Genomic DNA, 14,088 nt, shown 5'->3' on the forward strand with positions numbered 1-14,088 from the left:
AGCCAGCAGAAGGACGTGGGTACATGTTCTCTGGACCCTTGTTTCTGTTTCATGCCAGGAAGAGGAAATCCATCCCTTTTCACCCTGCAGGTTAGGAATAATCCCTCTGTCCCGATGGGGACCATCCCAAAGTGATGCTGCGTTGTCAGGAGGGAGGGAGCTGGCACCAGCTGTGCTGGGATGGAGCCGGCTGAGGCCGCTGAAATCCCAAACGACTGGGACGGACCTGGGGTAGCGATGCCTGTAGTATCAGCTGGGATCTCACGCGGTGCCCTGGTGTAGAAAGTTGGTCCTGCCGGAGGGAGGCTGGTTCCAGCTGGCGTTGGCAGCCTGCCCGCCTGCCGGCTCTCTGCTGCTTTGTCTGGGATGCTTGGCGAGGCGGGCAGGGAGAGCTGGGCTGCTGATTGAAACAGCCCTCAACAACCCCCCTGGGGGCTGGAGACGACGTTTCCATTGCACTGTCACCCCCTGGCTGCACCAGTGCAGATTCGGCTGTGAGTGAGTTCGCCGCTGTCAGCTGTGAGAAAGGGAAAGGCTCTGAGGTCTCTCCCTGTGAGCACTGAGGTTTTGAAAAGATGCTGATCTCCTTAGTTTTATTCTTATTTTTGCCTCCTCCCTTTCCAGCCACTCCCTCCGTCCCCAGCCCACAACCTCTTAAAGAGGAAATTCAATGATGTTTACAGTTAAGCGCGGGGATGGGAACTTCTGATAGCTGAGGGCTTGATGCATTGCTCACAAGAAAGCGCAGCCTGGCACCTCCTGGGGAGTGCCCCTGCACAGATGAACTGCCTGACTGCAGCATCGGGGGGGGGGGGGGGAGTTGTGAGCCACATGGAGGTGATGCCCATGGGGGAAACGCACGAGTGGGACAGCGGGGAAGAGACTGGCTTCCAGACTCGGGACGGGGTTCGATTAGCGATTAAGAAGAGTGGAGGCAGCAGCATCTTCCTCCGCGTGGGGTTGCACCCTGCCTGCCAGGTCTCAGACCAGGCAGTACAGTCTCCGTTGCGGCTCCGTGTGTTATGGGTGGAGAACCTGAGCGTGGAGAGGAGGGTGGGAACGGATGCCTGCCAGTTAACAGCAGAGGTGGAAAGAGAAGCACCACATCCAGTGCTCCCTTTGCAAGTCTCGTTTCTTCCTGTGGGCATCTACTGGGGAGATGAGATGGTTAATGACCATGCTTTTGCTTTTTTTTGGCTTGAACTTAGGCCTTTTCCTGGTGTTTGCATTGCAAGGAGATGGTAGCGTCTTGGTTCTCTGTGTGGCGTCTGTAGCATCATTGCTGGGGTGGTTCTCATCACTGGAGGCTGGGAGCAGCGACCCAGTGGGATGTGGTCACTGTGTGTCCTCCCTGCCAGGCTGGGCAGAGGCCAGCAGTGCTGCAAGCTGCGGGTGGCAAAGGGAGGCGGCCAGGGCTGTTGCAAAGCTGGGGAAAGCTCTCCCGTGCATGCTTTCCCCTTCCAGGGGGGTGTTTTATTCCAAAACTGAGACCCTGGATGCACTATGGGTGCAGAGATAAGGCTAGGTGGCCCAGGGAGAGCCCAGGTCTTGTCCAAACTGTACCAGGCAGTCTGGAAACGGGCTCTCTTACTGCCGCAGGGCTGCAGGTATTGCCCAGGGTTGTGCAAAAGCGTCCCATTGGACATGTCATGGGCACTTTGCTCGTGGCTGTCTCTGATTGCATCCCTGGTTTTTTCTTCCCCCTCTTTGGTTCTTCTGGAGCTTGCTGCAGCCAGTGCAAGCAGCCCCTGCGGTGTGGCTGGAGCACTGTGTGCAGGCAGCGCAGCGGAGGAGCGCAAACCTGGGAGGGGGCGGGGGGTGTCAGCAGGTTGCCCACACAACACAGATGGACATGGGAAACTCGCTGCTCACAGAGAGGCTGTTGCGCCTCTTTGTTTTCCCCACTGTTTGCGGCGAATGAAGAGACGGGACGCAGCTTGATGCAAGCAAATGTCAGTTTATTGTACAGAAACACGAGTTTATAAACACTTTCAAAAGCTGCGCATTTCAAACTAATTGGTTCTTGAAGCTAAGCACTGCATACCAGGCAATCCCTGATTGGTGGTTAACTACCAGCAATTAACAGCAAGGTGTTACCTTTCCTTGGCGCCATCCTTGGCGCCATCCGTCTCCCACCCCCCTGTGCTCTGCAAACATGCCTCATCATGTTAATTGTTGTCTAGACAAGCTCGAGCACATTCCCCTCAGCTAACTGATTGCCGCGCGTGGTCCCAGTTTGCAGACCGCTCCTGCATCTCCCCCTTCCTGTTGCACAAAAAGAACCTTTGAAACCGAACAAGTAAAAACAAGGTATAAGTAATAGAACAAATAAAAAACTGAGACATATTATCAGTGTCAAAATAACCCACTGTCTTTGTTCCGTACAATTTTACAATTTCCCCTTTTTGTTTTTGAACAGCTAGTACCAGGTTTGCCATGTTCTGCAGGGCCCTTGCAAACATGACAGCAACCAAGGTAATAGCAAACAAACAATACTGCCAATTGATTGAATGAATGCCAAAAAGGCTGAAATTTTCTCAGATTTTGATAACATGTTGCTGCAATGGGGCGCCTAAAATCCACACAGCACATACCATCAAAATCCTCACAGCCATGTCCCTGAACCAACAACAAAAAACAGTGGCAATTTTGACTCACATTCTTAACTGCCTACCAAACAAGGTGATTTAACTCTTTAATGCTTTCCCTGCTGTTACTCTGGGTAAGATAAGAACCGCTGCGACACATTCCCATCATAGCCTCCTACTACTTTAACATCTACAGAAAAACAATGATCGACAAAGTGTAAACAATATCATCTTCTTTTGGATTAATATTATACATAGGTGGAAGGGCACACCAAACAAGAACTGGTTCAGTCAAAAAGTCCGAAACATAGCACGCCTTCTCTGAACATACCTCTGGGGTCATTCCCTTCATTCCCTCTTTTTTATGCAAAGAGAGACACTTCCACCAAAACAGAGAAGCCCCTATTTACATCTCTGAGCCAGGACACAAACCGCAGCTGTATGGGCCACCAGGCTCAGGGCAGGAATCATTCATGTAGTTACATAGCTATATATCTCTACAACTGTGCAGACACCTATTAAACACTAAATAATCATGTTTATCTTTCCTATTCTCCTTCACAATACCTAGTTGTTCTCTCATTATGAATCCTCCATTCCCCTCATCAGTGTCAATGGAATCATTGTCCGAGTTGTCCTGTGAGTTGTCCTGTTCCCATGCTTAGTCCAAGAGTATTACCTTTGTTAAGTGGTTTGATCCAGGGTGATAGTGTTCGTTCTAGGCGCTGTAAAAAGCGAAATCTATATTCTATGTCCTGATTTTGGGTATCTAACATTAATGCAAAACAGTAATCCTCACACAGTTTTTATTTCATTCTGTAGGGTCAGTGTCGCTATCAGTTGTCTGCGGTAAAGGTTCACGGAAAGGTCTTACATTCTTCGCTGGGATCCATCTGGGTCCTTTTTCTGTAGAGACACAAGCATAACCTTTTCCCCATGTAACAAGAGGATATGGTCCCATAATTTTACCTGTTTCTGAATCTCGGACCAATACTGGGGCTTTAACCCGTGCCTTGAAGGAGGCATTTGCAGTGAAATGTCGAACTATCGGTGGGTTGTTATCTATTAAAGAACAATTCAAAAAATTAAAAACATACAATGCTTTCTGTAACCGTTCCTCCGGAATAGCCATTCCCATTCCCCTTTTTTGTTGTTATAATAAACGTTTTAGAGACTGATGAGACCGTTCAATGAGAGATTGACCGGTGGGGGAATGAGGAATGCCAGTAATATGAGTTATGCCCCATAGGGCAAAAAAGGTTTTTATAGTTGTTGAAACATAAGCTGGACCATTATCTGTCTTTATCTTTAAGGGAATACCCAATGTAGCAAAAGCACGCATTAAATGTCTACGAACATCTCGTGCCTTTTCCCCTGTGTGACAAGAGGCAAACAAGGCACCTGAAAATGTATCAATGGAAGAGTGGATATATTTAAGGTTACCAAATTCAGAATAATGTGTGACATCTGTTTGCCATAATTGTAGGCTTTGTAATCCTCTAGGGTTAACTCCTGCAGCAATTGATGGGAAAGAATGTTTTTGACAATCAGGACAGACAGCAATAATATTTGATGCTTGGTGAGAAGTAAGGTCAAACTGTCGTTTAAGAGCTCCAGCATTTTGATGGAAAAAGGAGTGACTCAGTTTAGCTTGTGCAATACGGTCTGGCAGTACTTGAACTGGTCACGTCAATAGATCAGCTCGTCGGTTACCTTCTGCAAGAAAACCAGGTAGTGAGGTATGAGACCTAATATGCATAACAAAATAAGGTGCAGATCGAGAGTCCAAAAGGAAAATAAGTTCCTGTAACAGGGTAAAAAGTTGTGAATGTGAAACATTTCGCAGCACAGAAGCTTCAGCTCGTGTAACAATACCTGCAACATAAGCAGAATCAGTAACAAGATTGAGTGGTACGTTCCATTTTTGGAAAACACGAACAACTGCATTCAGTTCTACTATTTGAGGTGAACTGGAGACTGTCTCTATGTCCGAATCCCATTGTCTCCGTTGATCATCCCACCATAGAAGAACAGATTTATGTGATTTGCCTGATCCATCTGTAAAGACAGTAAGTGCCTGTAAGGGTTGTTCGCTTCTTCTGGGTTTTAACATCAGACGAAAATCAATGTTAAACAGTTTGTGTGAAGGTGGATGGGAAGTTATTTGACCTGTATAGTCAGCAAGTGCCATAGCAAAGGTGTCTGATTGCTGATAAAGCCATTGTAAGTATACTGTTGTTACTGGTAGACAAATACAGACAAAATCCTTCCCAGATAAGGTTAACAGGCGTGATCTAGCTTGAACAATCAGAGAGGCAAACATTTAATGTTGTGTCAAAATAGTTTTTGTAGACTGGTTAGGTAAAAAGATCCATTCAATAATTAACAGGGGGTCTGAGTTCTGAAGGTCCCATTGAAATATCAGGGCATGAGGCTGTCGTGCAGGGTTTAAAATAATCAAGTAAAAAGGTAGTTCAGGAGCCCATCGGTGGGCCTGTCGAGAAGCGATAGCTGAGGCAACCTTTTGTAAAGATGTATCTGCTTCAGAGTTAAGACTACGTGGAGAACAAAGATTAGTGTCCCCTTTTAGTAGGTCAAACAAAGGACCCAAGTCTGTATTAGAAATTCCCAATAGTGGTCAAACCCAATTTATTGTTCCCAGTAATTTTTGTGCATCATGCTGGTTTCTTACATTGGTATTGATCTGCAATGGTTGAGGAACAATAGTGTGTGCTCTTATTCGCCAGCCCAGATATTTCCAAGGGGGGAACTTCTGGACCTTTTCTGGTGCTATACAGAGACCTGCCGAATTCACGGCATCTGTGACAAGGGCTACAGCTTTCTCCATGACTTCGTGATGTTGTGCTGCCACTAAAAGGTCATCCATATAATGATACAATAACACAGTAGGCATAGCATTTCGGACAGGACTGAGTATTTTTGCAACGTACCATTGACACATTGTAGGGCTATTTTTCATACCTTGTGGCAGTCCAACCCACTGATATCTCTGCAATGGAGCTTGCATGTTGACGCTTGGAATGGAAAAGGCAAATTTTGGGGTATCATCTATATAGAATGGGATACTGAAAAAACAATCTTTAAGATCTATGACAGTTAGATGCCAATCTCGAGGGATCATAGTTGGAGACGGGAGACCAGGTTGGAGGGCTCCCATATCTTCCATAGCATCATTAATTTTTCTGAGATCATGGAGCAAGCGCCACTTGCCAGTTTGTTTTTTAATAACAAAAACTGGTGAATTCCATGGGCTGGTAGAGGGTACAATATGTCCTTTGGACAGTTGTTCTGAGACGTAAGTTTTGAAGTGCGCGAAGTTTTTCCAAAGGAAGGGGCCATTGATCCACCCAAATAGGAACATCAGTTTTCCAGGTTATTTTCAGGGTGTCACGCACTTCAATGGCCCCATCTAAAAATGTGTACGGATGGACATTCCCGATTGTGACAATACATCACGTCCCCACAAAACCATAGGGACAGGTAGCACAAAAGGTTTAACAGAAGCCACATGTCCCTCTGGTCCTTGAATTCGAATTAGTTCCAAACTCTGACGACTGTTACCAGTCCCCCCTATCCCAGCCAGCGTCTGAGAGACATTAGTCAGTGGCCATTGTGGAGGCCATTTGGCTTGAGAAATTACTGTGACATCAGCTCCAGTGTCAATGATCCCATTCAGTGCTATTTGTTGGTCATTGTAAATAAGGGTACACTGATACATAGGTCGCTGTGGAGAAATAGATTGTGCCCACAAAATGTAAGGCAACCCTGTAGAACCAAAACCTCCTCTCCTCTGCAGAGGGTGATCAGTGGTAAGAGAGCTTACCCCTGCCGGGATCAGAATCAATTGTGCTATTCTACTACCTTGAGGTATCGTACAGGGTGGAAATGGAGTCCATGCCATGATTTTGATTTCGTCCACACTGTCAGAGTCAATAACACCTGGTAAAACAAATAGACCAGACAATGTTGTGGAAGATCTACCAATTAACAGAGCTTGTGTATCAGGGGGTAATGATCCTTTGACATTTGTTGATAATAAATGAACCGAGGAATCGAGCAACGTTACTGTGTGTGAGGTTGCCAGGTCCAATCCTGCGCTGCCTGAGGTTGCTGGACAGAGACTTGAGGTGTCGGTGCTTCTCTCCGAGCTTGTTGAAATGTCAGCTGTGGCACTTGTGTCTGCACGCGTCGCTGCCCCGCGCTCCGCGGTCGGTTTCCCTGTATCGGTTGTCCCTGGAAATCATACTTAGGTCAACATCGATTAGCATAATCACGCCCTTTCCGACATGTCGGACAAACTCCAGGACCAGGAGGTTGTTGTTTATTCCCCGCAGCCCTCACAAGACAATTTCTCTTTAGATGACCAGGCTTACCACAACCATAGCAATTCCCCACACCACACATCGCTGCAAAAGCAGCAGCCATAGCTTCAAACTTGTGGTCAACCGTACCGATTCGGTTACATGCTTCCACCATTTCCACCAGAGTGGGGTTTGGGTTGGGAAGAGACTTCAGTAGCCTTTTACAATCAGCATTAGCATTTTCAACAGCTAGTTTTGTTAGCAATATATCCCGAGCTTCCGCATTATCTACTTGACGTTCCAAAGCCTGTTTTAGTCTATCAATAAACTGCATATAAGGTTCTCGAGACTCCTGAGTGATGTTAGTAAAGGCTTTTTGTGGCTTTTGTACGTCAGGAACCTGGAAAAAAGCCTTTTTCGCCTCTTCTCTAATTGCCTCGAGAGTCGCACGGGGGCAGTGTTGAGCCCGTGTTACCAGATCAACATGTGCACCGGTGCCCGTAAGATGCTCTATTGTCAGTGCAGCTAATACAGGATCATTATGATTAACATACGTGAGCAGGAGTGCTTGCAATCCTCCTTTACAATGCGACTCCCACAACGTATACTGAGTCGGGGTTAATAGCAATCGTGCTAAAGATTTCAAATCATGAGGAGTCATGATATAAGTATCAAACACAGAAGATAACAGACTTATAAAATAGGGAGAAGAAATACCATGTTCTGTGACTGTGCGGCGCAGTTCTTTAACAACCAAAAAAGAAAGAGGCTCCCATCGTGCTCCCCCTGCCCGACCCTGAGAATACAAGACCGGAGCAACTATAGTTTTAGCCATTTCTAAATCCCCCTCCTTTAAGGCTTGTTTCTTTATTTTTGTCCACACATCACGTAGATCAGGAGGGTATAAATCAGGTTCTTTTTCACAGTCTATCGGTCCTGCGTCAAAAGGATCTTCTTCTGGCGGATACCCCACTGCATTGACACCCAGGGGTCTAGAGCACTGTGACTTAGAGGCTGATAAGGAAAGAGCTATAGGAGCTTGCGATTCCTCCTCCTCTCCTTCCTCTGCTTTCATAGTCTCAAAAATAACTCTCCATGAAGAAAGCAGACGGTGGGACTCAATATTGCCTTTTGTCGCAGAATCCCATAATTTCACCCCTGTGTCGTCCCAAAGTTCCCGCGTAAAAATTGTAGATGCAGTCACTGCGGGCATATTTACTTGCACCCACTTGAGCATTGCTTTAAGGTCTTGCCCAGAGATATTTTTCTTATGTTTATTAAGAAGACCTTTCATAAGCTCGTAAACGTCTCCTTCTGGGGACGAAGCCTGATTCCCCGTTACGGATTTCCCACAGCTCACCTCTCAACTCCGGAGGGATTTCTGGCCGGCTCCTGCTTCCTTTCAGCAGATCATTCAAAGTTCTGTGGGATTCGCTGCATGTCGCTCAGATAGGCGATTCGAGAGCCCTTCACTATAGATCCTTAAACGGATCACGTCGGGGTCACCAATTTGCGGCGAATGAAGAGACGGGACGCAGCTTGATGCAAGCAAATGTCAGTTTATTGTACAGAAACACGAGTTTATAAACACTTTCAAAAGCTGCGCATTTCAAACTAATTGGTTCTTGAAGCTAAGCACTGCATACCAGGCAATCCCTGATTGGTGGTTAACTACCAGCAATCAACAGCAAGGTGTTACCTTTCCTTGGCGCCATCCTTGGCGCCATCCGTCTCCCACCCCCCTGTGCTCTGCAAACATGCCTCATCATGTTAATTGTTGTCTAGACAAGCTCGAGCAAATTCCCCTCAGCTAACTGATTGCCGCGCGTGGTCCCAGTTTGCAGACCGCTCCTGCAACTGTTGTTCTGGTGTCTTGCAGGCACAGAAGAATAAGGCAGGATGGGTGTCTATGACCCTCAGATGCTGAAGGTTGTGCTCTTTGGAGGTTTGATGCTGGTATCGGCCATCGGGATCTTCCTGGTGTTCACCTTCGTGGAGAAGGTCCTCCGTCCTTCTGAGGAAGCCTTGGCCAAGCAAGGCAAAGGGCTTACGAAGACTCAGCAGAAGGAAAAAGAGAAAAAGAAGAAAGAGGAAGCTGTTGAGAAAAAAGGAAAAGGAAAGAAAAATCAAGAGAAACCTAATGGACAGGTCCCAGAGGCGCACCAAAGTGCTCCAGTGGTCAGCTCTGTCACCATAAAGAAAAGCAATGTTCTTCCAGCCCATGAGGAGCAGAAGCATAATGGACCTGTCAAGAAGGTGGCTGCATCCAAGAAGAAGAGCGAGCCAGGTAAGGCCAAGTTCCTCTGCATATATCCCCGTCGGGTAAGCTGGCAGAGGGATCGGAGAAGGGCTGGAGTCATCTCGTTCCCTTAGCAAAGAGCTGGAACGAACCTGCCTGGTGAAAGGCAGGAGATGACCTTGCTGCTCTGCATCACTGGCACCGCTGCGTGGAGCGACAGTCCCCCAGCGAGGCTGTGTCACGATGGAGTCCAGCTTCTGATGCCCACCATGTCTCTGCTCCCTGGCTTTAGCAAAGCGTGCCCAGCTCCGTCTGGAATCGCTCAGTGTGATGGAGGGCGGTGGCAGGGCGGCAGGAGCAGTAGCAGAGCCAGGCAGAGGTGGCAGCTGGCTCAGGGAACACTTGTCTGTGGTGGGTGCCGTCCCCAGCACTCGTCACGTTGCTTTCAGTTAGAGAGGTATCAAACTTGGCTGTGGAAATCTGGGCGGTTGCTGGCGTGAAATGGCAGTTATGGGGTTGAAGTCAACTGAGGTGATGCTACTCAGCCCTGCCGTTGGCTCAAGCGCTCCCAAACCCTCCTCTCTCCTCCCCAGCACCTGCGGACTCGGATGGGCCCCTCTACCTGCCCTACAAGACGCTTGTGTCCACAGTCAGCAGCACGGTGTTCAGTGAGGGGGAGGCCCAGCAGCTCATCGAGATCCTGACAGAGAAAGCGGGCATCGTCCAGGACACCTGGCACACGGTAGGGCTGCCAGCAGCGTCGTGTCCACCAGGGCTGGGCCAAGCCTCCGGGGGTGCGGAGGGGCGAAGGCAGCCCGTTTTCGGGCAGGCTGTCTCCCGAGGGTCAGCCTTAGAGACAGGAGCTGAATTTTCCCCTGGATCAGAGGGCAGGACCCTGTGCGTGTGGGGTGGAGGGGTTGGATGCGGAGGTGGTGGTCCCCGCTGATGTGCCACCCTGTGCCGGCAGGCCAAGCAGAAGGGTGACCCTGTCACTGTCCTGAAACGCCAGCTGGAGGAGAAGGAGAAGCAGCTCGCCACTAAGCAGGAGGCTGCAGCCGCTGCCAGAAACAAGGTGGAGGAGCTGAGTCAGGTAAGTGCCGCGCAGCCCTCCCGGCACCCCTGGCACAGGCTCTGCGCCTCACGGCTCGCCGTGTGCCTCCCTCTCCCCGCGTCCAAGGGAGGTGAAGCCCAGGGGTTCTCTGGGCCCTTCATCCATTTGCTGTTTTCTCCCCAAAAAGGGGAGGAGATGCCCACCTGAGCTCCTCTCCTGGGCCTGATCCAGCCCGGGGAGGCACGTGCCCTGTTGGCAGCCGCAGCAGGAGTGGGCTAAAGCTGTGCCCGTAAGAGACTGCAGCTTTCTGCTGCTTTACGGAGGACAATAAAGCCCTTCTCATCTCTTGCCAGAGCCCCTGAGCTGAGAAGGTGTTGAACAGTCCCTTTTTAAGGAGCCTGGTGCTATTTACAGCCCCCTTGCCTGACTCAGCCCCTTGCCTCCACCTCTCGTTGGGTGTTGAAGTTAGAAGGGACCCCCGGCGCGTCGTGCTCAGCACCTCCTGCCCCGCAGCCGCCAGGACCCTGCTGCAGCAGGTCCATCTGCCTGCAGGCAGGAGAGGAGAGGGCGAAGCCACCCTGTGCACTGAGTGCTGCGCTAAACCCCGGCCTGTGCAGGCAGCCCAGGGCAGCGGCACGGCATCACCCAGCCGGCCAAGAGAGCACCCCTGCCTTGGCAGGGGGCGGAGGGGGAGTCTGTGTTTCATTTGTGGGGGTGTTTTCTTTTTTTAGTTTTCCTGCTTTGCTGCAAACTTGATGTGATGATATTGATCCTGGGGCTGGGGAGGGGAATAAAATTCCAGGCCGTCACTCCTATCTCTTAGCTGCCCCAATGTGGAACAACAGTGGCATCCAGTGGCCACTGAGCCCAAAGCTTAATGCAGGAGGAAATGTAAGTGCGGAACGGTGTAGCTGGGCCTGGGGGCAGCGCCGAAAGGGTTACGCTTCTTAAAGTCTTCTGAGCTAGGAGGCCACTTGGTTCGAGTCCCCTTAAAGCAGGGAAGTTCCTACGCTGAAACTGACCGGGTGGCTTCTCTCCTCGAAGGAGCTGGCGGCCGAGCGGGCCAAGGCGACAACCCTGGAGGGCAAGCTGAAGGAGCAGCTGCTGGCCCGCGAGCAGGAGATGGCAGCGGTGCAGGCACGCATGCAGGCCAGCTACCAGGACCATGTCAGCGAAACGCAGCAGCTGCAGGGCAAGGTGAGCCCCACGCGGTGCTCTGCAGCTTCCTCCGCTGGCTGCCGGCTGGCCCTCGGTGGCAGCTGCCTGGTCTTTTGGAGAAGACCGAGGTGGACGAGGGGACCAGAGCCTCGGGGAGGGGCGAGAGCCCCGCAGTGCTCCTGAGCCGTGGTGCTCACGCTAGAAGAGGGATGTGGGAGCATCCTCACGGGATGCAGCAGCCGCAGGGGCTGTCAGCATCAGCAGACACCTCGCTGTGGCTTCCTTGCCAGTCCCTCTTGCCCATGGAGTGGGCTCCTCAGGGGAGAGCTGAGGGGCTGGCAGCGGCGGCATTAACGCCTGTTGGTCTCTCCCTAGATCCACACCCTGCAGGAGCAGCTGGAGAATGGCCCTAACACGCAGCTGGCTCGCCTGCAGCAGGAGAACTCCATCCTGAGCGATGCCTTCTGCCAGATCAGAAGTCAGATGGAGAGCAAGTAAGACTAGGGGTGGGGGTGGGGGGCAGAGCCTGGGGCCGCCCTCTGGCAAGCCCTGGGGGTGGCTGTCCATCATGATTGGCCACCCCCTTTCTTGAGGGTGCTTCTACAGACGCCCCAGCTAGCTGGAGGTAGAGGAGGGAGTGAGGAAGAGATTGCCAAATGGCTTTTGTGGGCCTGGCAGGGGAAACAAGGATGCTTTTCCCAAGTGGAAGGGCAGGGGAAGCCCTCTCTGCTTTGGAGTCACCTGTGCTGATGCTAGCGGAGGGGGCAGAGGGGACCAGAAGGCGCTGCAGCATTTCTCCACACTTCGGAGAGCTTGTTCTCACCAACTTCAGAAGAAATGTCGCTGGCTCTTTGATGGGAGCGGTGCTGCAGAGAACCGAGACCTGCCTGGTGCATACAGAGCAACCAGGAGCTAGGGGGAAGAATTTGGCACTCTCTTTTTGTAGAAAGTCTGAAATGGCTGGTGATTAACAGTGGTCAATTAATTACAGAGCAGACTCCAGCTGCTTAGAGTGCTTCCTCCTGTGTCTGGGAACACAGATCCTTGCGTCTTCTATTTCATGAGAAAGGAATGTCTCCTGTGATGGAAACGGAGCTTTTGAAATTGATGTGTCAGCTCCTTCCACCCCATCCCTGAAGGACCAGGCGTGTCCGAGAAGCAGGCCAACACAACCGTTGAGATGTTTCAAGCCCTGTTATCAGGCCCACAGGAGGATGTGTTCCCCCGGGTAACGCCAGGGATGCTTGACTGGCCTGCGGGCTGCAATAACGCTGCTTCTGTTGGTGCAGGCAAAACGCTGAGGTGGCCAGGTTACAGGAGTGGTGCGGCAAGCTGATGAACGAGCTCTCTGAGAAGTCAGAGGTGCTGCAGCAAGAGGAGCAGCTGAGGAAGAGCTGGAAGATGAAAGTGGCAGCCTTGGAGAGGCAGATGCAGCAGCTGCAGGTCAGGCAAGCGCCTGCAAACCTGCTCCCCCCAGGTGTGAGGGTGGGGGGGGAAGCCTAGGTGGTGCACCGTGCTGGGTGGTAGCCTCAGGTGAGAGAGGAAACCCAGTGCCCCCTGCCAGCGGGTGCTCACGAGGACGTGGGTGCTCCCTCTCGACTCTGAAGCCCTTGGTGCAGGAGGTAGAGCTTGTGGCTTTGTTGTTGTCACCGGGGTGTAGCTGGATTTGGGTTTTTTAGGGGTGTTTAAAGGACACCTCCCAGGTAGAGCCTCTGAGCACACCGCTGGAGCAGTGGTGCATCGCTGGCTTGTGGCTACCGAGGCAGCTCAGTGGAGACCTGAGGTGACCCGAGATGTTTTGGAGGGGGGAGTGTCACCAGACGGCCAAGGGAGACTCAGGCAGATGCCTTCTTTTGACTCCCATGTAGGAAAAACTAGGGAAAAAAAAAAAGAAAGAACCGGGGCCAGGCAGCAAGCGAACTACAGGAGCGACTGAAGGTTACCCAGGACCAACTGGCCAAAGGGAGAATGAAGAAGTGTAAAGAACAGCTTCAGGAAACGGTACTGGTGGTAGCCACAGCCATCCCTCCCCTTGGTGCTGGTGGAGGGCAGGGGGAAGCGCCTGTCAGGCAGCGGTTGAAAACCGGAGACAAGGTGGCACTTGCTGCCAGAAACCATCTGGGTGGCTTTTGGGAAGCTCTGGGAGCACAGGAGATGGTGGTCATGGTTCTCCCTTCTCAAAAGGCAGGACCTGGCCCATCTGTGAAACGCTTTGATGCTTGTGTTACCGAAATCTCAGAATGAAGAACTTATCGACACCAATGTGATGTAGATAAGCAGACACTTCTTTATTGATGGCCGGGTGCGTGAGCGAGTCCTCTCACGATCAACGCACACCAGGTCCCACACTCAGATTCCATATATAGAACTTATTCATACATATTCATTAAATATTCATGCATAATCATAACATTTCCCATAAATCATTTACATACTCTCCTCCTATATCCGATTCTGCGCAGTAAAGCTTAGAAAGGTCTAGAAATGGGTCTAGGGTACGATTTGGGTAGGTGGTATATGAGTCGGTGGTCGCGATCTCCCCCTGCCGGAATTACCTTTTACTAAAGTTCACAGTTTCTTGGCAGGCACCTACAAGCTGTTCCAGTCGACTCTCCCCAGTTCCCATTAATCTCATCCTCTGACATTTCAATGCACCTCTACGTAAAGAAGACTGGTTAAGTACAAAGGAACCTTTCAACCCTAAAGTTATTACCTAAGTTTTTCCACAAT

The 14,088-nt window shown here is 50.6% G+C and overlaps 3 protein-coding genes across 3 annotated transcripts in view; 2 read left to right on the forward strand and 1 right to left on the reverse strand.

Moving 5' to 3' along the window:
• Positions 1 to 446: 446 nt before the first annotated feature.
• LOC308057729 (heat shock factor protein 5-like) overlaps positions 447 to 14,088 on the reverse strand; it is a 310,493-nt gene continuing 296,851 nt past the window's right edge. Inside the window, exon 4 of the mRNA XM_080411788.1 lies at positions 447 to 517. Coding sequence (XP_080267914.1) covers positions 462 to 517 — 56 coding nt within the window. The 3' untranslated portion in view covers positions 447 to 461. The remainder of the gene's footprint in view (positions 518 to 14,088) is intronic.
• On the forward strand, positions 8,783 to 11,757 carry LOC308057724 (ribosome-binding protein 1-like). Its single transcript, XM_080411783.1, has 4 exons — positions 8,783 to 9,197; positions 9,743 to 9,891; positions 10,117 to 10,239; positions 11,245 to 11,757. Exons 1-4 carry the CDS (start codon positions 8,810 to 8,812, stop codon positions 11,539 to 11,541), a joined length of 957 nt encoding a protein of 318 aa, XP_080267909.1. The 5' UTR covers positions 8,783 to 8,809; the 3' UTR covers positions 11,542 to 11,757.
• Positions 11,589 to 13,581, forward strand: LOC308057716 (ribosome-binding protein 1-like; the record flags this gene model as incomplete). The annotated part of the gene is made up of 4 exons (XM_080411770.1): positions 11,589 to 11,669; positions 11,734 to 11,852; positions 12,648 to 12,801; positions 13,227 to 13,581. The coding sequence occupies 4 exons, from the start codon at positions 11,589 to 11,591 to the stop codon at positions 13,338 to 13,340; spliced, it is 468 nt and encodes a 155-aa protein (XP_080267896.1). The 3' UTR covers positions 13,341 to 13,581.

Source organism: Falco punctatus (assembly GCF_963210335.1).
Source record: "Falco punctatus genome assembly, contig: scaffold_29, whole genome shotgun sequence".
NCBI classification, from domain to species: Eukaryota; Metazoa; Chordata; class Aves; order Falconiformes; family Falconidae; genus Falco; species Falco punctatus.

What these genes read in the sequence shown, in the direction of transcription:
- LOC308057724 (XM_080411783.1), top strand. Translation starts at nt 8,810, where the DNA reads ATGGGTGTCTATGACCCTCAGATGCTGAAGGTTGTGCTCTTTGGAGGT. An exon ending in CAAGAAGAAGAGCGAGCCAG is followed by an intron (nt 9,198 to 9,742) that starts GTAAGGCCAAGT and finishes TCTCCTCCCCAG; the next exon opens with CACCTGCGGACTCGGATGGG. An exon ending in AGGTGGAGGAGCTGAGTCAG is followed by an intron (nt 10,240 to 11,244) that starts GTAAGTGCCGCG and finishes CTCTCCTCGAAG; the next exon opens with GAGCTGGCGGCCGAGCGGGC.